The 22,318-nt window shown below is 56.3% G+C and overlaps 4 protein-coding genes across 5 annotated transcripts in view; 3 read left to right on the forward strand and 1 right to left on the reverse strand.

The window, feature by feature from the left end:
• Positions 1-1,907: 1,907 nt before the first annotated feature.
• DCTN3 (dynactin subunit 3) lies at positions 1,908-6,427 on the forward strand. The gene is made up of 7 exons (XM_050329550.1): positions 1,908-2,025; positions 2,153-2,237; positions 3,157-3,243; positions 4,150-4,233; positions 4,751-4,809; positions 5,530-5,589; positions 6,052-6,427. Exons 1-7 carry the CDS (start codon positions 1,927-1,929, stop codon positions 6,139-6,141), a joined length of 564 nt encoding a protein of 187 aa, XP_050185507.1. The 5' UTR covers positions 1,908-1,926; the 3' UTR covers positions 6,142-6,427.
• A 750-nt stretch (positions 6,428-7,177) lies between these two features.
• RPP25L (ribonuclease P/MRP subunit p25 like) lies at positions 7,178-9,487 on the forward strand. Its single transcript, XM_050328826.1, has 2 exons — positions 7,178-7,245; positions 8,230-9,487. Exon 2 carries the CDS (start codon positions 8,239-8,241, stop codon positions 8,785-8,787), a length of 549 nt encoding a protein of 182 aa, XP_050184783.1. The 5' UTR covers positions 7,178-7,245; positions 8,230-8,238; the 3' UTR covers positions 8,788-9,487.
• A 2,485-nt stretch (positions 9,488-11,972) lies between these two features.
• Positions 11,973-14,464, forward strand: ENHO (energy homeostasis associated). The gene is made up of 2 exons (XM_050328832.1): positions 11,973-12,178; positions 12,738-14,464. Exon 2 carries the CDS (start codon positions 13,035-13,037, stop codon positions 13,218-13,220), a length of 186 nt encoding a protein of 61 aa, XP_050184789.1. The 5' UTR covers positions 11,973-12,178; positions 12,738-13,034; the 3' UTR covers positions 13,221-14,464.
• A 999-nt stretch (positions 14,465-15,463) lies between these two features.
• DNAI1 (dynein axonemal intermediate chain 1) overlaps positions 15,464-22,318 on the reverse strand; it is a 142,330-nt gene continuing 135,475 nt past the window's right edge. For both annotated transcript variants that reach the window (XM_050328807.1, XM_050328805.1), the window contains one exon: positions 15,464-15,708. In XM_050328807.1, coding sequence (XP_050184764.1) covers positions 15,604-15,708 — 105 coding nt within the window. In that variant the 3' untranslated portion in view covers positions 15,464-15,603. The remainder of the gene's footprint in view (positions 15,709-22,318) is intronic.

Genomic DNA, 22,318 nt, shown 5'->3' on the forward strand with positions numbered 1-22,318 from the left:
CAATCTGGATGGGACTCTAAATGGTGCATGAGGACAGTCCCAAAGCCCCCAGGTTCTTGAGTCCTGGGACTGCCCAAGTTTCTTACCTTGGGGAAGTGGGTGATCTGTGACACTCCAGCACAGGCGTTTGTGTTTTGGGGTCATTGCCCTTCACACTGGGCGCAGGCCGTGGTAGAGCTGGTACCATCTAAGCACAGAGCAGCATTGTGTGCATAGCCCCCGGGGCCCCCTGCAGCCCCAGACCCCTCCTGCAGCCCCCGGGCACTTCTGCTAATGAAGCCATTTCTGTTTGTCGCCTTTGTGGAACAAAGCTCAGCTCTTTCCCTCTGAAGATCTCAGCTATCGATCCTTGGGAGAAAAGGCAGAGCACATGAAGCCTCAGCCTTCTCCGGCTGCCAGAGTGCTCTGCACAGCTCCTGCAGGGTTATTTGGGCAGCACAGGGGCTGCTGGGACACTGGTCCACCTCACAGGTCCCTCCTGCAGCCTGGCAGGCCTGTGCGACTCTTGGTAGGAACACATCTAGAAGGACAAAGATTTTTCAGGGCACAGGGGGTTTAGCTTTCAGCAAAGGGGAATGGAAGGGTCCCCAAAGCCACCCAACCCACATTACCAGCCATGTTAGCAAAGTACCCTCTATTACCATATGGTTTGGAGCTAAAAGAGTAGTCTGGAACCTTGGTTTGGCATTCCCTGGTGCCTGGGGTATGGTGGTGCAACACCTAGCCCCATGTTCATTCTGGGCATGACAGGGCAGTGACTGTCTGAGCCCTGGGGTGCAGGGGGTGTCATCTAAAGCTGCTTTGAAAACTCACAGAATCATTAGGATTAGAAGGGACCTCTGGAGATCATCCAGTCCAACCCCCCTGCTAAGGCAGCGTCACTGGGAGCAGGTGACACAGGAACACAACCAGGTGGGTTTGGAATATCTGCAGAGAGGGAGACTCCACAATCACCCTGGGCAGCCTGTTCTAGTGCTCTGCCACCCTCAGTGTAAAGAAGTTCTTCCTCGTGTTGAGGTGGAATTTCTTGTGGTTTAGTTTACAGTCACTACTCCTCATCCTGTCGCTGGGCACCATCCTCTTTGGCACCTGCCTTTGAGGTATATTTATATGCATTGATGAGATCCCCCCTCAGTCTTCTCCAGACTAACCAGGCTCATCTCCCACAGTCTCTGCTCATAAGAGGGATGCTCCAGACCCCTCATCATCTTTGTGGCCTGGACCCACTCCAGGATCTCCTTGTCTTTCTTGTTCTGAGGAACCCAGAATTGTACATGGCACTCCAGATGTGTCTTCACTAAGGCCGAGTAGAGGGGCAGAATCACCTCCCTTGACCTGCTGGCCACACTTCTCCCAGTGTTTTCCATGATACATTTCCCTCTGCAGTTTGGAAACTTCCTGGACTTTTCTCTGTGGCGGCTGCTGCTACCATGAGTTCACCTCATGCCTCTGAGAGATCCATGTGGCAGAGAGTGCCAGCTAAAGGCAGCGGTGGGGCTGGGGTTGGGTGCATCACTTCTTAGTGCTTCTCTTCCTCCCGAGCATCACCTTCGGTGGTCGATAGGAGAAAGGTGAACGCGGGCAGGCTGGGGCCTGGGGGAGAGCCCGCGGCAGCCTCCCGGCTTTCAAAGGCCCCTGCATCCACACGGATCGCTATATCAATTCCTTTTAATACAACCCAGCGCCTCTTTCCTGGAGGACCCGCACCACAATGAAGCCGCCATCGACCGCCCGCCCGCCGGGGCGGCGGGAGGGCCGCCCGCCTTCCCTCTGCAGTGCAAATCGCCATCGACCGCCCCGCATCCTCCGAGAGGGGCTCCGTCCGCACCCCGCCCCTCCCGTCTCCATGGCAACCGCGGCCCCTGGCAACGCGCCGCCATGGCAACGGCCGGAAGGGGGGCGCGGCCGCTTCCGCCCGGCGCGAAGATGGCGGCGGGCGCGGCGGAGCTGCAGCGGCTGCGGTGGCGGCTGGAGGAGCTGGAGCGGCGCGTCGGGCTCGGCAGCGGGGGCTCCGGGCCCAGAAAGGTGCCAGGGAGCGTTAGGGTTAGGGTTACGGGCACCGGAGGGGGGGCGGCCCGGCCCGGCCGAGCCTCGGGCTGCCGAGGCCCGGTGGGGCTTGACAGGCCCGTCCCTTCGTTCTGTGCCTGTGCAGGTGGCGGACGAGCTGGTGAAGGTGCAGGTGGCGCTGAACAACATCACCGGCAAGAGGGAGAGGATCAAGATCCTGTTCAAGAAACGTGAGCGGGGTCTCGGGGAGGGGGAGCCGCGAGGAGTCGGCCCTGGGGGAGCTCGAAAACCACCGTGCTGCTCCAAACAAAAAAACCCCCTTCCCCACCTCCCAGCCCTCCTCCTCCTCCCCCCCGCGTTTGATTCCCGTTGATTTTTGGGCCCTTATTTTGCGTGTTTGGCAGAAAAATAAGTTACTGAGGGAGGTCTCTCCGCTCGGGGTTCTCCGACTCGGCTGCTGGGGTTGGGCAAAGGGCCGCCACGACCTTGTTATTCGCTCGATGTCCGTCGGCCTGTGCCAGGGCCGCGATTTGCTGCGCCTGGAATGCAGTCCGGGAGGGCTCTCGGAGCTCCGGAAATTATTTCCTGCGTGCTTGGATTTGTTGTCCACGCTGGAGCAGCTCTGCCCTGTATGTGTGGTGGGAGCAGTCAGGATCACACACAGTGGACAGACCTGGGGAACTGCCTCCAAACTGGGAGATGCCTTCTCCTACAGAGCCACCCTCTTGGACAGGTTTTGGTGTCTGGTGTCACAGAAGGTGTCTTTGTGGTCCGAGCCTACCCAGTGTAAAAGTGTATTTGTTGATGATTTTAAGGACCAGGATGGAGGACTGTGGGCTGGTTTTGTTCTGAGCGTGGGAGCCAGCAGATTTCGCTCACCTCTGGTATCATTATCCAAGCAAAAAGCCAGTGTCGCAGGTTTCCCTAACAAAGGGCGTTCTGGGCTTGAGCCATTTGTCAGTTCTTGCTCACAGTGCTCTAAAGTCACATATTTCCAAGTAGCAATTAATTAACTGGAAAAGGAAAAAAAGCAATTAATTAACTGGACGAAAAAGTGAACAGTGTTTACAAAGTAATCTGATGTGTGGCACAGGGGAAAGTTGTGTGTGCAATAACATCTCCCCTCCTTCTTGTCTCCAAACACTCCAGTTGAAGATGTCATCAAGTACCTTGACCCTCAGTACATTGACAGGATGGCTGTTCCAGATGCCATGAAGCTGCAGTTCATCCTGGCAGGTATGGCGTGAAACAAGGGGAAGCAAGAGGGGTTTGTAGCACTGCAGAAAGTGTCCTTTGCCTGAGATGGGTCAGGGTGGGTTTCTTTCCTTCTGTTGTAAAGTTGTGGCCCACGCTCCCTGGAAGCATCAGAGAGATGCTGTGTGCAAGGATGTTCTCTCAGTGCTCCCCTGGTGCACATCAGCACTGCAGTTTTATCAGCTCTAATCTCTTTACTACTGATCGTTCAGTTTGACCCCAGATTAATCAAAGGCTGATCAGAAAAACTGGAGCTAGAATGGTTCTCCTCACCCCACTTCCAGTACTCTCTTGGCAGTGACAAAAACGGGAAGTGTTTGGGTGTGTTTCAAACACCACCAAGCCTTGCACCCTTCTGTCCCAAGGAATTTGGTTCAGTCTGTGGTAGTATAGTCTGTGAATGGGACTTATAGAATTGTGCAATCATGGAATGTTAAGCGTTTGGAATGGATGTTAAAGCTCATCTTGTTCCAACCCCCTGCCATGGGCAGAGACGCCTCCCCACTAGACCAGGTTGCTCAAGGCCTTGTCCAACCTGGCCTTGAACACTGCCAGGAATGGGACATCCACTGCCTTCCTGGGCAACCTGTGCCAGTGTCTCACCACCCTCACAGTAAAGAATTTCTTCCTAATACCTAATGTAACATTCCCTTCTTTCAGTTTGATCCTTTACTCCTGGTCCTATCACTACAATTCGGTGGAGGTTCTCCTGCCTGAAATTGGAATGAATTAAGACCCAGGGATGAGCAGCACAGAAGTCTTAAATAAAATCATGAACAAGCCCCTTTCTGTTAAGATAGATCAGCTGGAAAAGATAAAGCTATTTGTGAAAAGCCAAAGCACCTCATGTTTACTGGCATTGTTTCTTGTCCCCCTCCCCCCACCCAGAGGAACACGCTATTCCTGAACGTGCAGCCCTTCTGGAGCAGGTGAAGAACCTCCAGCCAATCTTGGACAGTGCCAGTATCCAAGGTATGCATGTCCTTCTGCAAGTTTGAGCTGAAAATGCCACCTTCCAAGCTGTGGCCTGTCCTGTTTTCTGGGGTGTTTTTTTTGTTTGAGCCTGAGACTGGAGAAGAGGACAGCACGTGGCTGTGTGAGAGTGAGCTAGGTACGAACTTGGTGGTGTGTCTGCCCCTCCCTCGTGCTGCTTTAACCTGGCAGAGGTAGAGATGCCTTTTCAGGTGCTTTCCATAATGTTCATCCAAGTGCTTTACTCCGATGTAGTTCTTGAGTAGCCCTCACTGTGGGCACCCCCAAGCTCATGCCATCCAGCAGCAGTGACCAGATAAACTTGGTGTTTAATGTACAGGGTAGTGGGTAGGTTTTTTTAATCCTGTAAAAGCTATGTCTGTGGTGTGTGGCACTGGCATTCAGTGAGCTCTGCTGTGCTGTGCTGGTGGAGGAGGAGTGCTCTTTGTTTTGGGAACTGTTCCTGTGTGCTGTCAAAGCAAAAAAAAAACAAAGCTGATTTTACCTCTGCTTTCAGCGGTTCCTGACCACGCAGCCAAACTGCAGCGACTCTCACAGATCCACATACAGCAGCAGGTACTGTAAATATTCCTATCAGTCGTGACTAGAAGGGAGGAGGAATGTCTTGCCAGAGGCTGGACTGACACCCCTGTATTTGCAGTTGCTTGAATTGCTCAACTATAGCAGGTTTTTTCAATCCCAGAGCATGCATACTGCAATTTTAAAGAATTTCAAGTACTCTGAGGGGGGAAAGGAGCCAGGATTTCTGGCAGTGGAGTCCGAGTTGGAAAATTGCTGGAAATCTGTCTACCAAAACCCTGCTCAAAACAGAGCTTTGAGTGACCCATAGTGTGTTTAACCATCTGGCATTCCCCCTTTCGCTGAGGTGAAGCATTGCACTCTTCCAGTGTCCTGGTGTGTGGAAGAATGTTGATACTATCACCCTGTTACTTCACCCTTTCTTCCCTGTGTGAGCAGCCTGGGCAGTGCCTAATGGCCCCTTTCAGCATTTTGCTGTGAATTTCCACTCTGGGGCAGGCAAAGCCTGGGTGCTGAGGTGAGGCAGCAGCGGTGCAAGCCCAGGGCCTTTGGTGCTTCATCAGCACGGGTGTTTGTGGCCTTCCTCTTGACTGTGGAAACCTTTCCAGCTGCAGTGAGCAGCCACAGCTGGTGTCTGAGCTCTGATCTCAGTACTGGCCTTGGATGACTTTCTCCCTCATGCTTTCAGGATCTGGGAAGGACAGATGTCCTTCAGCTTATCTATTTCTCACTCACTGTGGCCCTCCCTCTTTGCAGGAGAAGCGTCACGATCTCACTGACAGTGTGAAGACACTCCTGGAGGGCTACAACAAAATGGTATCCTTTGATCCATCGGGCCGAGCTGACCCTGTCCCCGAGCTCCCTCTCCTGTCAGGTGCTGTTGGGTCCCCAGCCCTGGATTTAACAAGCAGTGCCCTTCTTGATGTGGTGGCACCTCTGTCCCTGTGACCTGCCTGAGCCAGTCAGCCCCTAATCCTGGCTGCGTAGGATCTCGGTGCCAAGGCACATCCCAAAACCACGAGTGGGTGGGGAAGCTCTGCTCTTTGCTGTAGACAGACCTTGCATTGCAGTGGCACAGGATGTTCAGAAGTGCCTTCTGGACTCACGTGGGTGTTTGGTGCTGTGCCTACAACACCTGGATGGTTTGAGTCCATGTAAGCTTTCAGCAGCCCTGGGCCTCTCCCAGGGATTCGGGATTGTAATGGTTCTGTCAGGGTGCTCTGCCCTTGCCTGCTTCCTTGTGATTTCTGCTTTTCTTTCCTTAAGAGTAATGTCTAGACCCTGCTTCTCTCCAAGCAGTTTGTGCAGTGGAATGAAATACTGACACGGCTGGAAGCGGCCAAGCAAGCGAAACCTGTGGCCGAGTGACAGCAGAGCCGGGAGCACAGAGAGCCCGGGGCCCCATGGCACAGCCTGCATCCCGCTGGCCCCGGCACCTTCCCGCTTGGCCTGAGCATGCTGGAGTGGCACTGCGGCCTCCTGGGGACACCTGGCTGTGCTCTGAGCTGTGCTAGCTGGGAACTGAAGCCGCACTGCTCCTTAATCCGCAACTGTTGCAAATCGTGCACTCCCCTGAAATGTGTCTTGGTTTGTAACATATTTAAAAATCCCTTTCCCTCTCACTGTGGTCTGTAGTAAAGTCCTGGAACGCTGACTGGTTTGTGTCTCTCTCCCTGGGCGTAAGGACTGCTCCTGCCACAGACTGGGGGGCTTTCCCAGGCAGTGATCTGGCAGCCTGCAGGAGGTGGCTGCAGGAGGCAGCCTTGGGCTAAGGGCCGGTAAATCCCTTTCATTCCCACAGCCTTTGATAGACTGGTATACAAACAGGAGGTCATCTTGTTCCTGTGAGCTGTCTGTGCCCAGGGGCATCTGGCCTCGTGGAGCTTTTCCCCCAAGCCATTCTCCCATTGCTGTGCCGAGAGGAGGCAGCGCTTTTGCCCTTATCCTGCCCCCACTTTCCCGGTGGCTGCTGCAAGCCAGAACCTGCGCCGGCTCTTCCCCTTTTCATTGAGGGGCACGAGCTGTGCCTTACTTGGTCTGGCCACAACTCAGAGTTTCCGAGTTCCCTTCAGCTTAGGGAGACGCTGCCCAGCTGCGTGTGACCTGGGAGTCCTGCAGGAATGGGGCAGGATCCCCACAGGGAAGTCAGGAGGAGCCTTCCTGCCCCTGCACTCTCCCTGGTCAGCGAGCTCACCCGTGGGCACAGCGCGGCAAGGCTGCACGGGCTCGCACGGGGACATCGACTGCGCCTGGGTCCCGGGAGAGCCGGAGCTGCCCGGGAAAAAAACCTGGAGCTGATCCCGGCCCCGCTCCATGCCCCGCGCGGGGGCGGGGCCACGACTCGGCCCGCCCATTGATGACGTTTTCGAAAGAGGCGTGGTTTGTACGCCAGGCCCTGCACGCGCTCCCCGCGCCTGCGCGTCCGGTGCCGGCTGCCATCTTGAGGTGAGGGGCGCGCTGAGGCGGCCGCAGGTGAGTGAGGGGCTGGGACACCCCCTATCCCACAGGGACACCCCCCCATCCCACAGGGACATCCCCCCATCCCACAGGGACACCCCCCATCCCACAGGGACACTCCCCATCCCACAGGAACATCCTCCATCCCACAGGGACACCCCCTGTCCTACAGGGATATCCCCCGGTCCCACAGGGACATGCCCGCATCCCACCGCGGTGTCCCGGCCTCCTGGGCCCCCGTGCGGCCGTGCGGGGAGTGAGGGCCTCGTGTGCCCCGTGGTGCGGAGCGCGGGCCCTGGGCTGCCGTGTCCCTTCGGGTGCCGGTGGAACGGGGCTCCCCGGCTGACGAAGTGCTGCGTGCTGGAATGCCTTGAGCGGTGTGTGGGGCTGGGGGGCGCAGTTCCCCGCACAGGGCAGGCAGACCTGGGCCAGGATGGGACCCGCCACGGCAGAGAGGGGATTGTGAGACTGCACCTTTCTGTCTTTCACTTTCCTTCGAGGAAACTTTTGTTTGTTCCTGCAGCCCCTGGTTTGCCCTCTCTCCTGCCATATGCACTGTTGTACCCTAACCTGCACTGCCAGAGCCCCACGACCTGTGTGTGTGACACACACGAGGTGCTGCAGTGGGGCTCTGCTCACGGGGTGCAGCTGTGGGAGCATCCCCCTGGCTTCTGTTCGCAGGAACCCCAGCTCACTCGTTTGTTCTGTGTTCTCCTGAGATGCAGCCTGTGTTTGTTACCTGTCCTGTTCAGGCCAACAGCAGTGGCTCTGTTCCCTTCACCACCTGCCTGCTGGGGCTCAGGCTGCCCCGTGTGTGTTCATGTTGGAGGTATACTTATAAGGAGTGGGCTAGTCTTTTGGGTATGGCTTTCCAGGATCCCTGTCTCTGACAGCTGAGAGTGCCTTTCAGAGGACAGGTCGTAGCTAATTGTGGTGATAATTTCTTTGTGCAGCAGTTACAGTGGGAGTTTGTGTTCACTGGTCTCTTTTCCCTTTCAGCACTGCAGAATGGAGAACTATAAGAAGACCAAAATCGTGGAGAAGCCTTGTCCACTTCCTTTCACTGACCTGCCCGCTGATATCATTGAGATGAAGGTGAAGGACGGGAGCAAAATCAGGAATCTGATGGGCTATGCCATGAGCAAGATGGAGCAGGAGTCGGTGAGGCAGATTCTCTTCACTGGCTCGGGCAAGGCCGTCAGCAAGACCATCACCTGTGTGGAAATCATGAAACGACGGCTCAAGGAGCTGCACCAGATCACCAAAGTGCTCTTCAGGCAGATCGAGGAGATGTGGGAACCCATCGTGCCCGAGGCAGGCCTTGATGCCTTGACAGTGAAGAGGAACATTCCTGCTATATGTGTCCTGCTCAGCAAAGACCCCCTGGACCCTCAGGAGCCGGGGTACCAGGCTCCAGGATCCTTTGATGCCTTCTGGACTGAGACACTCAGCGCAGAGTCCCAGGGCCAGATGAAGAGGAAGCAGGGCGGGGGCCGGGGCGCTGGGAGCATGGGGAAGCACCCGCGCTCCACAGGGGCAGCGTCGGGGGAGCTCTGAGCCTGGCCCGGGGGGCTGCAGGGCTGCTGCTGACACGGGTCAGGGGAGGGCAGGACTCCCGAAACTGCCTGTGACTGTGGCTGTCTGAAACTGTGTTTTGAGGAGTTCGCTTGCCAAAGGCTGCCAGGCCGTGCTCTGTAATGGGTCGGGGAAGGCGGGAGTTGCCTCTGCGTGAGCAAGGACTGTCGGTGTCCTGTCAGTGAGCCCCGGTGGAGGGGCTGCTCATCCAGCCGGATTTCGGCTGCCAGGCGGTGCAGCAGCCCAGGCTGGGGGATAGACACCTGGCTGTGTGCCAGGTACAAAGGGCAGACGGGACCTGACATGGAATTCCGTTGCATTCCCAGGGCTGTGAGTGGGCAGACAGTGGGAGACAGGGCTGGGTTGGCCAATTCTGTGCTTCAGAGTCTGTCTGCTGAGCCTGTTGGGTTGAATGTAGGACTGTGGGGGCACAGGTCCATCTGCCATTGTGTGCATGGAGCTCCTTTCCCTTTCCACTTTGGCTCTGCAGAGCCAATGGTCGCTCCTCTCTCTGCCAAAGTGGCAGCACTTGACTTGTGCCATGACCAGCCTGAAATCCTGTGACTGTGCCACTGCCCTAGGGTGGTAGTAATGGGAATCTCCAAAGAATACTGTTCTTTCCCCTTACTACTCCTTCATATTGCTCAAAGTTGGGTTCAAAATAAAGTTTCCCTTCACCCAAGTTGGAAATTTGTCATTTCTACCTCGTCCCACTGGAGGTCACCCTGTGAGCGTTGGTGGGGCCGCGGCTGCAGCTGCTCTTCCAGCTCTCCCGCTGCTCCGTGTTTGTTCCTCTGCTTACTGCAGATGGACCCTGATCTGAGGGGAGTAGCTTAATATCCAAATATTAACCTCCTTTAATATCCAAAAAAGGTTGACGTGGTTTTCTTCTGGGAAATTTTTTGTTAATTTTTTTTTTTTTTGCTCTTTTGAGCTGACCAGAACTTCAGTCTCTAAAAGACTTATTCCAAACTCTGCTGAGCGAGGCAAAGAATGGGTCACCTTTCCTTAGGCAATAGTTTTCCTTGCGGAGCAGCTCTGGTAAGTAACTCTGGGCAGGAGGGAAATGCTGTTCCCTAGGACAGGCTGAGCTCTCAGCAGAACAGCCCTTGCTCACACCGTGTCCTGAGCACTGCCTGTCCTGCCTCTGTCGTGAGCTCCAGCTGGACCCAGCGTTTTGCATTGTCAGTCAATGGCTAACAAACATAAGTGTTTAAAAAAGAAATTTCACCTAAATCAGGTCAGGAGGGATGTGGTGTGTTACTCGTGCAACCCAGAGACTTCACAGACAAGACTTCGCCTGCCTTGTGTCAACATGAGCTTTGTCACAGGCTGAGCACCTGAAATGGCCAGATCAGTGCTGGGTTTTTGTGCCTCCTCCTCTCCTTCTCCCAGTGGTCTCACTGCTTCCTGCCCCACCAGTGTCCCTGGACCTGGAGGTAGGCAGGGGAACTGTTGGACTTGTCCGCTGTTCCAGATTAGGTGAAGCCTGGGGATGGGGTAGAGCTAATCTGGCTTACCTGGGTGCTCTTTGCAGCTGCTGCTGCTCTCTTACATCTAAGGAGGAGAGTGCTTTTCTTGACTAATTAGCAGATTAGCCGTAAATGCCAAGGAAGATGCTCCAGTGTGTGATCAGATTGGTTCTGACATTTCAACGGGCAATGTGCCTGTGTTTGTTTACTCAAAACACCAGCTTAGTGGAGAGCCTGAGAGCCAGGTCCTCAGGCAGCCTGTGTGAGCCTCCCTCGTGGCGGTGGCGCGTTTAACGCCTTCTCATCAAAGCTGCAAAATGATTGTTATTTTTGTTTCACCGTTGGAAAGTTATCCTCTGCTGTCTCGGTGGCTCTCCTGTCAGGATCCAGCGTTTCCCAGCCTTCGCACCTGTGAGCGCCAGGTCAGCCAGGATGGGTCCCAGCTCTCTTACAGGTCTGCCATTCACCCGTCCTTCATCCAGCTGTCTTTTTTTCCCTGGTACAACACACCATCTGGAGTTGCCCGGCCAGACAGCATCCCGAGGGGCTGCTGTGGATCCCCCGTGTCACCACCATGTGTCTGTGTCACCAGCTGCTTGTGGGGCCTGGGCTTGGCTTTTCAGAGAAACTGCAGGTGCTGAGACCCGATCCCTGGGGGCCTCAAGGAAGCACCCCCAGTGTGCCCCCCAGCCACCTCCCCCCAGTGTCCTTCACCAGGTGTTCCCACCCTTTGGGCTGATGCCTCACACCAGGGTGTCTGGCTCCAGTGTCCATATGGAAGCTGGCAGTTTAGGGGTGTGGCATGTCCAGGGTTGGGTTGCCCCATTCCTCAGTTCCCCCACAAACAGGACACGGAGAACCTGGCTGTGTGGGTGAAGCTGACACTGCCCAGATTCCCACGTACTCAATGTCCCTAAATGTTCTGTGCCTTCCTCTCCGTGGGCTGTGAAGGGGACCCCACCCTGGCTTGGCATGTCTGTGCTCAGCGCCCTCGAGCCCTGGCGTGCCAGGCCCTAGTGCACGTGTGTCCGTGTGCTGTGAACATGTGTTTGTGTGTGTGCACACATGTGCGCAGGGCAGGGCGCCCGGGACAGGGCAGGGCAGGCAGGGAGGTACAGGCAGGGCTGCACCAGCAGCAGCAGGAGGGCAGCAGGGTCAGCGGAGGCACCGGGCAGTACCGGCAATACCGGGACCGGTACCAGCTCAGTGCGGGCAGTACGCGGGCACTGCCGGCAGTAACGGGCAGTACCGGACTCAGTACCAAGACACTACCGGGGGCGGTCCGCACAGTTACCTGGGCAGTACTGGGATCAGTACCGAGTTAGTACCCGTGTCGATATCGGGGTCAATACCAGCAGTACTGGATCAGTACCGGTGTCAGTATCGGGGTCAGCACGGCCCGTGTCCGTGTCCGTGTCCATGTCCATGCCCGTGTCCGTGTCCATGTCCATGCCCGTGTCCGTGTCCATGTCCATGTCCATGTCCATGTCCATGCCCCTGCCCGTGGCCGTGGCCGTGCCGGCAGAGCGCGCGCTGCCCGCCGTTATCCCCGAGCCGCTCACGTGGGCGCCGCGCGAGGGGGCGTGTCCAAGGCGGGGCGCTCAGCCAATGGCGCGCTGCGGGCGGCGGGCGGGCCCCAATGGCGGGGCGGGGGCGGGGCCGCGGTGGGCCCCGCCCCCGGTGGCGGCGGGAGGACGCGGGCGGCGCGCGGGGCTGCGGCACCCACGGGTGGCCCGGCGGGACCGCAGCGGGACCGGGCACCGCACACCCCGCACACCCCGAACACCCCGCACACCCCGAACACACCGCGCCGGGACCCCGCTCCGCACCGGGACACGGCCCCGGCAGCGCCTCCCGCCGGCACCGGGGTCCCGGCGGTTCCCGAGGCGCAGCGGAGGCAGGTGGGTAACACCGGGACCCCACGGCGGGAGGGCGGAGTTGGGGCACCTGTTGCTGCCCCGTGCCGGGGGCTCCGCGGCGGGCGGGGGCTCAGAGGCACCGGGGACGCCCGGAGCCGGGGCTCTCCCCGACCCAGTGAGGAGCACAAGGAGGGCTGCGCCGGCCCCCACCTGCTGCCGCCCGGCCGCTGACCCCGATCCCAGTGCGGAACCTCGCAGCGGGGTCCCGGCGGCAGGAAAAGCAAGTGGAGAGGGGATAGGAGCGCGGCCAGGACTGCCCGGAGTCACCCGTTGCAGCACGGGGAGGGGGCGATGGGTCTCCCACTGGGGACACCTCCAGTTTGGTGGCCCTCGCAGGACAGGGGGAGGACGGCCAGGGCATGGGATGCTGGAAGGGTCTTCCAGACAGCTTCCGACCTGGGAGCTGCTGCAACCTCCGTACTCCAGCGGAGCCCCTTAGGCTTTGGGGTCGCTGCCCTCTCGCACATCTAGAGCCCACCCTGAGGTGCTCACACAGGCTGTCTCCTCTTAGCCGTGGTGACGGTGACTTTCTGTCTTCCAGGAAGAAGAGGGATCCCTGTGTCCCCACGGCCTTGCCGGAGGAAGGAGGAGCCGAGAGAAGGCTCTCATCGATCCTTCCCAGCTGTGAGGAGCCGCTGGGACTCAGCTGTGAGCGGCCAAACTGACGGGGAGGACGCTGTCCTGCTGCCTGCCTGGCCCCATCCCCACCAGCACCACCGCTGTCCCCTCTGTCCCCTGCCAATGCCTACAGGTGGAGGCTGCACACACAGTCACTGCACTGCTATCCCACGTGTGAGACCGAGCTGTGGGCCCTGTTTACTCCCGTGGGACAGTGGCCATGGGGGCTGCTCTCTCCACTGGGGCGATCGTGGCAATTTCTTTTAACTGTGTCATCGCGTTGCTCATCCTCATCCTCTTCCTCATCCTCTGCAAAGCCTGCAGGACCCCTTCATGTCCCGAGAAGACCCCAGCTTCTGATGTAGATGAGTCAAGGAACGAAGAAAAGTACCTGCTGCAGCCCTGATCTGCCTGATCTGGGGAGTTCGGTACCCGGCTGTGCCGAAGGAGTTGCCCCAGCCTGGATGCTTGTGCTGAGACTGGGGTGCCAGACCAAGCATGATGAAAGCAGAGGGAACACCGAGCTGTTCACAGAGGCCGTGACAGGGTGCACAGTCCTTTGTCTTGGTGGTTTTGGTGTATGAAGTTCCTGCAAGTGCCCACAGTGGTCATGGGGATAGAGAGACAACAGATGGGGATGTGCTACACGGACAATCGTGCCCGTCCCAGCGGCCAGCAAGCACAGCAGGAGCCCTGCCCTCATGTGCACCGTGTGCTTGGGAAGAGCCTGGGACAGTGGCCACCACAGTGCAGACCTGAGCAAGGCTGGGTGGAGGCTCGCAGAGGGGAGGCAGCAGGGCTGGCACAGGCACTTTTTCCCAAGCAGGCTGGCTGCTCAATGGTGGGGTGTGCCCAGGGGGACCCAAGCAGTCCTGGCCCTGCTGGCAGAGTGGGATGTTACCAGTCCAGATGTTAGGGGGTGGCCCTGGGGTGCTGTGTGTCCCCAGCCTCAGGATGGCATTTGGCACACATCTGCCCAAGCAGCCAGTTTGATGAGGCACAAGAGGGTCTGCATGGTCTGCCCGATCCTCCCCAGTCTGTCTATCAATCTCCTCCAGCATTAGCACTTAACGCTGCTAGGCAAACAGCCCTCTTCCTCACTGTGGGTGTGTCCCTGCCTTCCCTCCTGCCTGCTCCCAGCTGAGGCCAGACAGTGGGATTTGGCCAGCCTGGGAGCAGCAGACGTGCCCTTGCTGGCATTCCCATCCCCACTGACAGCAACCTGGGGTGGCTTTTTCCTGGGAGGGTGGGAGATGTGGGGAGATGTTAGTGCCCAGACAAACAGCACTGAAGGTTCTTTGACCCCGACTGTTCCCTGGGGATCACAGTGGCTCTGTGGGGAGGAATGCTGGTGGTCTGGCTTGTCCTCAAGCCTGGCTGCTGCATCCCCTGCCCTGCCAGCAGGTGCCATGGGTTTTGGAGGGCTCTGCCTTGCCTATCCTAGAGCCGAGCAATAGCCATGGTCACTGCTGGCACAGCCACTGCAATAAGGGGACAGAGGGGTGGGGTGGGAGGGACACTGGCCAGGGTCCCTGCGCAGGCTTGGCCAGGCCTGGCAGAGCCTGGGGTTCCTCCCCATGTCAGGTGTAGCGAACACATCCCTTTGCAGCCTTGTTTTTACTAGACTAATAAACCAATTGTAGGACCCAGGTGGTGTCTCTGAGCTCTACCCAGCGCCTCAAAAATTTGGGGGAGGTGCTGTGTCCTGCCATCCCGCAGGGCTGAAGAGCCCCAGGGCTGGTGGCTGACATGGCAGGAGGACTGTGGTTGGTTTGCTGGGTGATGGAGATAAGGAAAGGCTCGTGTCCTCATTCATCTCTGGCTTTTAAATGCTGGGTGAGAAACCTGACGTGGTGTTTCATGCCTGCAGCATGTCTGCTTGGTCTGGGGACGAGTGAGTGTCAGCAGGGAGCACTCCCCAGCCCCTGCGCCAGAGGCACCGGGAGTTTCCAAGCTGTGCCTCACATTACAGGGATGCCTGTGGGGGACATGTGCCACCTGTGTGGTGGGACGAGCGCCTCTGGTCCCCAGTCCCGGGAACTGTGCACCAGGATCCAGCGGTGACAGCCCGACGCTCGCCGCTCATCAGCATGCGCCGAGGCCACCGCGGCTCCTGCTGCCACCGCAGCCACGCAGCAGATAATCCTCTGCCGCACAGCGCCGGAGCCGTGGGAAGGCTCTGCAAAGCCCGCCGCACAGCCGTTCCCGCAGGCACCAGCTGGGCTGAGGCCCCCGGGGAGGGAGGAGCCGTGACCCTCCCGCAGCTGGTGAGCGGCAGCTGCTGCGATGTGCTCTCTGGAGGGATAGCAGGTCTCTCTCCCGCAGTCATGGGCCGGGTTTCCAGCTACTCTCCGGCTTAGGTTGCCACCCCAAAATCCAGGGGACCACATAAATGGCTGTGGGGCTGCAGCTCAGCGCTCAGGCCGCCGCTCACGGGGGAACTGCCGGCCATGAAGCTGCAGTCCCGAAGCTTTCCTAGGGCTGCTGGGACCAGCCCTCACCTGCCCTCCATAGGGCTCTCACCTGATGCAAACCCAGCCAAGGGCAGGGAATGCCGAGGGCTTGTGGCTCTGCGGGAGCGAGCACGGTGAGATCTGCCTGACCCCAGAGACGACCGCCCACTACAGCTCTCCCAGCACCTTCGTTTATTTGTCCGGGCACAGAGGCGAAGTGTTCCCGCTGTGCAAAAAGTGGGCGGCACGGGCCCGTGGCTTGCATGCCAAGCAGCCGCCGATCAAAGCCGAGCTTGTTCGGCCGGCGGCTGCTGGCAGAGCTATCGTTCCCCCCTCTCACGTCTCTGCCTTGCCCTCCGGCTCTCTTACCAGGCTAAGCAGCTTCTCCAGCTTCGCCATTTCCACCTCGGGACCCTTCTTAACCTCCTGGCCTTTCTTCTCCTGCAAAGAGAGCAATCAGGACAGAGCTGTGAGCAGGGAGGACTGCGGGGATGAGGAGGGGTCTGGCACAGGGATGGTTGCTGGACTGCTGTGTCCCAGCTCTCACCACGCACTGGAGGCTGATCCACAGGGAAATGCACCTGCCTGTCCATGTATTTCAAGCTCAAGGTGCCATGATATGTTTTAAAGGCCCTTATGGGCTGGGGAAGGATGCTAAGGAATGGGAGTGGATCTGCTGATCCACAGTACTAAAACCCTCTTCTGCCTCTCTCTTCCCAGTTTCTCAGCCTCATGGCACTGGACCACCCTGTAAGCCCTCCAGCTATTCCCCCAAGCCCTGGGGAGGTGCCAGGCATGCAAGACTGTTACGGCAAAGACAGAAATGCAGGTGTCCAAACCTCCCTAAAACAGTCCCACCATGCCCATCCCATGCAGGTGCTCCTGGGAAGAGGCAGCCATAGGAGCAGGGATCATTCTTCTTGCACCCAAACGGCTTTTCCCAGGAGGGCAGCTGCCTGCTGAGAGCCCCTAACACAGCACAGAAAAGCAAGTCAAGGCTCCCAGGTGTTAACTGGAGTGTCCCATGGGACAGCCCTGTGCCTCATAAAACACTGCAGTGCCAACCCTGACACAAGCCCCAGCACAGGAAAGCAAGACAAGCACTTCCCAGAGTCCTCCAGCACCTGTCCCAACCCTCCCAGGGGCTCCCTGCTTGAGTGCTAAAGCAAACCACCAGCATTTTGAGAGCAATCACACAGCACAAGGGAAATAACCTGTCCAGTTCAGTCCTTGCTTGTTTGGGAGCAGCAGGAGCTTCCAGGCCTGGCAGGGGCCGATGTCCCTGCTGAGGATACAAATTCCACTCAATGCTTTGGGTAGCACATGTACCCCCCTGCTGCGGGCTGCAGCATCAGTGCATTGCTCTGACCAGAGCTCTGGGACTTTAGGGAAGTGATAACCGGGTTTGGATTCTCCAGGTTCACGCCACGTCAGACACAGCTGCAGCAGAGGAATTTGCCAGCCTGCATGCAGCACAACAAACCCTCCTGCAGCTGGACATCCACCTCATGAGGTTCCTCCAAAACAGCATCCCCACAGTCACCACTTCCCATCACAAAGTGCTGCTTTCCGCTCACAGCCTTCCCCTTTGCCAGCCTGCTGGATCTCGCCTTGCCTCTGGATTGGGGGGGTACCCCTGCTTTGGGGCTGGGAAGCTCCTCTGTGCCCAGCATGGCTCTGAACACCCCAGAAAGCAGCTGCCAAGCGCAGGTGAGCAGGAGGGCCGGTACACACTCTGGCAGGTGGGCTTGGGAGAGGTGGCAGTGGGTCCCCAAGCTTCCAGCAGAGCAAAGGGAAGGGAACCTCACTAACCAGGCTTGGAGGCAGCCTGCAGAAAGCTGCTGTGCTGGCTCCTCTTGGCATGCCCAAAGCACAGCCTCTGTTCTCAGTGTTCTCAGAAGGCCAAGGGAGCAGGACTCAGCATCTGATGAAGGACGCTGCCAGCTTTCCTCTCTCCCCACTTAGATCAGATCAATTCTCCTCTGAATCAGCGCCTCTAATGGCCCCGGGTGCAGCAATTACAAACACACACCTTCTCTTCAGCGCTGGAAGAAATGCCAGTGCACAATACAGAGAAAGTTGTAAGCCTGAAAAGAACTCACTCTAGCAAACATGGGCATTACTAAGTGATGACAACAGGGAAAGAAGTCCCCAGGGGATCCCTGTGGTTTTCCCTCATCCCAGCCCAGTTACAACCTTGATGGAGCCGAGGTTTCCAAAGCTGCTAGAGGACACTGCTGAGATGAAAGCAGTCCTGGGGGGAGGATGGGGATATTTGCTCCCAAGAAGACAGCAACACTCATGTCCTGAGCACATAAAGATGTGTTATGGATAAGCCAGGGTCGTTTCATTTACTGAGTCCATTGATTTCATACCAGGATGGTCCTGGTTTGTACTAATGCCAGCAAGTGAACAATGCCCTTCATGGCTCTCGTCTGGGCACTTTGAGTGATGTTTGTACTAAAGGCCCACACCACAGCTGAGCATCTCTCTGAGCAAGAGCCTTGGGGTAAACACAGCTGCTCGAGGTATTTCAGGACTTAGCTATTTCTGCAGAAAAGTTGCTTTGCTGTCTGACACAGTTCCAAGTTCCCCTTTTGGCACCCTGTGTCACACACAGCACCCTGCACAGGTCCTTGGGACAGGCTAAAGAGGCAACTGCTTTGCTCAAATGGGAAAAGGAGATGCTGAAGACACCTCCCCTCAATCTACCTCCATCCCAAGCCCTTTGCTCTCCCCACTGGTGGGGTCATAAGGGAGGTTCCCTGACTGATGCCCTCCAGGCAGTAACAGCAGGTAACTCTGTCTAACCTCACTGAACTCACCAGTCTCTGACAAGGCTCAGCTCCTAGTCACTGAGCTGTCCCTAAAACTTTGACTTTCACACTGGCTCAGCTCCTTTGCTGCTTCTGAGCACGCTGCCACAAAGCCACGCGCAAGCCTGTAATGAGCCGTAACCGAACCAGAGCCCTAATTTAACGCCACATAACCAGGCAAGCAGGATTACACAGGGAATGAAAATTGTAATGTCCTTTTAGGGGCACTGGAATGGAAAGTTTCCCTTTTTTCCTCCATCTGCTTTTCCCGGGGCGCTTGTGCAGTGAGCTGGCCAGGCCACTGCTGGCTGGCTGTGGCACCGGCACAGCACCGTGGGATCTGCTTGGATGCACGTGGCAGCTTCCTACAAATCCAGGGGCTTTGCCTGCATCAGGCCTCCGAGGAGCAGCCCTTCTTGGAGCACAGCCATTGCAATTTCCCAGAGCACACACAAGGCAGGGAAGCATCACCTCCACACACGGCTGCTGCAGGGCTCCCCCTCCCAACAGATGTCACAGTCAGGTGTGGAGAGGGCACTCATGGGGCACTGCCCTCCTGTGTGTAGCTGAGCCTGTCCTCCACCTACATCCCTGCTTACACCGCATCCATGGGGCTCATTAGGAGCTGAGAGGGAGCCAGGGCACAGCATCCTCTCCATGGAGCTCTGAGATGCTGAGCTGAGATTACATGGGAAGTCTGCCCCCGAGGACCTCATCCACTGGGTACTGGATCTGCTCACAGCAGTGTTTGTATCAATTTTATTGTTAACAGTTTCCAACAAAATGCTCTTGGCTGAAATGGTGATGAGGGACATGAGCAGAAAGCTCATGGCGGGGGCAGAAAAGGTGCTGCATGGGGATGGACTCTGCCCTGATGGTGGAACGTAACCCCAGGGAGGGGTGAGGGGGAAAAGACCCCCTCCATATCCTAATGCTGCTGTGTTTGTGGCCAGGTTCCTCACTGCCCTCACGCTCCCTTTGCCTTATGCCTGGGATCTTCTCTGTCTCCCCAGGTAGGGAAACTGAGGCATGGGGCTGCTTGCCCTACAGAAGTGTGCAGGACCCTTGATGGTCCTCTCAGCCCCAAAGTGAGTACTGGCACTAGAAGTGGAAGACAAGGTGGAAGATGACTGAGGTGAAGCCCCAGGGGCAAGGGTAGAGTAAGGACAAGGACAAAGATGAGGACAAGAATGAAGATGAGAACTGGCTACTCGAAGATCCATTCCCCTGGGAGCCCCAGCCCCACCGCTCCCCATGCTGGCACATACTGAATTCTACATTCAGGATATGGGATTCATTTAAACTGAATTCCTGAGTCTTGGCTGATGCCTTCATTCCCTAGTTGAACAGTATACTGCTGAGTTAATAAAACTCTCCCATAAAAGCCATGCTACCGGCATTTTTCAGCATCCATTTTTTTCCCATTGGTGGAATAGTCATAAAACATCTGCTCTAAAGTTTCGATTAAACAAGGCAAAACATGTTTATGTTTTGGAGTACCAAGGAAGTCAACCATGCTGGCATGAACACAGACACAAAAGTCTCCATAGCTTCCCTGGGAGCAGAGTGGACCCTTTCCCCTGCTGAGTCTTGGCCAAAGGGCACAGGCCTGTCTCTGCCCTGCTGTTGTCCTGACACTGATGCCATTCCTTAAAGGATGAGATTTCTGGATACAGTCATGTCAGGACAGGATGTAACCATTTCACAAAGCAGCTCAGTGACCTAAGACACCAGTTTCCCATGCAAAAGGGGTTAAGCTTTTAAAGACAAGTTTTGAAGGGTGTAAGAAGCTTCAAGAAGCCACCCAAAACTGCTGCCCAAACCCCTCACCCTTATTACCTTCAGTGTGAAGGGGCACACAGGCTGTTCAGGTGTGTTTGTTTTGGAGGAGATCTTTTCTTGTTCCTTCTACCCTGCTCAGGGATAGGCTACAATGACAGCTCCAGGGTAAGGGCTTCTCCCTTACAAAACATACTAGTGACTGGTGAAATCAATTAATGAAAGCAAAGACGAGGGTTCCCAGAAGCATTTCTATTGGGAAGACCAAGGAAACCCAAACCTCTGAACACAGCAAAATTCTCCTCGCTGTCTCCCTGGGCCGCTAACCAAACGTGCACCAACAGGAGTGTGGCATGACTGGCAGCCCTGAAGCCTTCCAAACCTACCCCCTCGTGGTTCTATAGCAACCCAGAGCTGTTACATGAAGCTGGAGTTGTGACGAACTGGGGATGATGTCTGTGCCAGGTCCACTTCTGGGCTCTCAAAAGCCCATTTACACACAGCAGCAACACGCTTATCAACCACAGAGAGCCTTGAGTCACACTCACAGCCTGATCTCACAGCACTGCTCCTGGCCCATGGAAGGATTAGCTGACAGACTGGAGATAAGGATTTAGGCTTATTTTGCTGCTGTTTGGAAATAAATGACGCAGGAAATGTTCTTGCAGGGAATGAAGCCAGCAGAAAAGCCCAGGAGATGGCTGGGTCATTCAGGCAACAGTAGCCACACCAGATCACTGGCCTCAAAGATGCTCCTACTTCTAGCTTCAGCATGATCCCAGGGAGGGGAGAGGGGGAAAGGCCCCCCTACATACCCCCAGGCTACTGTGTTTGTGGCCAGGTTCCTCACTGCCAGTGAACTGTGCAGTTCAGGGCAGGCACCCTGCCTTGGTCCAGCTCACATACTGACTCAGAGATTTTGGCCAGCACCTGCACTGGACTCTGCCAGGACACAGCAGGAGCAGACGGGTCTCAGGATCCCAGTTGACCTGCCTTTGCTTCTTGGAAGTCATTCATGAAGCCACTGGAACCAGATAAGTCACAGTGCTGTGACCAGCCTGTGGCTCAGCAGCACACATCTGCCAGGAAGCATGTGGGAGCAAAGGTCAGGATATCTGACAGGCAAGAAGTGCAAGCAAAATTGGATCAGACCTGTAAGTGGGTGGGAGCATCACTGAAAAAAAACCCAGAGGGAACTGGATGACACTCAGGGGATGTGGGCTCACCTGTATCTAAAAGGTAGGTACCTGCCTACAGCACAACACAGGGCTGACTGGCTTAAAACACCCATGGGAGAAAGGAGAAAACTGAGGGACTGGATGGGCTCTGCACCAGCAGAGAGCCAATAGCCATAGACATCAGGGAGGACAGCCATCATCACAGCCCTGTGTCTGCTTTGGCAGACACTGCCCGGGACTCCACATCCTTGCTCAACCCCACCACAGTGTTCTCTGGCCAAGCAAAAGCTGTGCACACAGCAGGAGCTGTTCCCTGAACAACACTCCCAGTTCTTGCTAACTCCAGAGCCACAAGCACTGTCTCTTACAGACCACTAATTTAGGCACCTAAATATAGCCATAAGAAGGCCACATTTAGCATGAAAACTTCAGTGAACAAGATCAAGCTGGGTGCAGACTGGGCTCATAGCAGTCCCCACAGCTTCTCTGAGCTGGGCATTACACCAACTTGTTATGTCTTTCTGAATTTATCCCTGTACCTGCTGCAGAAACCCACTAAGACCATTTAAAGGGTCTTCTGCCTTTTCCATTGTCTGAACCATTTACACATTCAAAACAGGGACACGGTCATGAACCTCTGTTCATGTATCACCAATTAAAAAATGTTAAAGAGAAGGAAAAGTTTTTAAGTTATTCTAAGACTGAAATGGTCTGAAATGAGCCAATACCCTTGAGTCTGCCCTGCGCAGATACTGTGATTAGAAAGCATCAGCAACAGGGTTTTGCCAGCCCTAGGGACAACTCAGCTACACTCTAACTGTGAGCTCTGTGTGTGTGTGAGATGGAGAACAGCTTTCTTTTGGGCGTTATTACCCTTGGTCACTGAGACAAGATGCAGCCACCTTGAATGGAGCAGCCTGGTGAGAAGACAAACTCCTCACAGGGTGCCTGGAAAAGATTTTCAGTCATATCAGTTAACAGAATCGGTACTAAGCACTGAGAAAAATCACTGTGTGCTCAGTGTGCAAGGTAATTACCCTGGCCTGACACACAGGGATCTCATAAAAGGGTTGGAGTAGAATGAAAAAACCAAAAGCTTTTCCTCAAGCCTGGAGGGTCCTGGTGGTGCAAACCATCCTTGGGATAAGGACAGAAGGGCATATGACCTTTCCTTCACCTCCCTGGGGGACAGGCAGTGCCCACTTAAACCCTGGATCAAGGTCCTACGGGCTTCAGATTTTCTGCTGTGCCATCGGGCTCTCCTGGATGGGATCAATC

This window comes from Myiozetetes cayanensis, unplaced genomic scaffold (assembly GCF_022539395.1).
Source record: "Myiozetetes cayanensis isolate MyiCay16 unplaced genomic scaffold, myiCay2020 scf4, whole genome shotgun sequence".
Taxonomy (NCBI): Eukaryota; Metazoa; Chordata; class Aves; order Passeriformes; family Tyrannidae; genus Myiozetetes; species Myiozetetes cayanensis.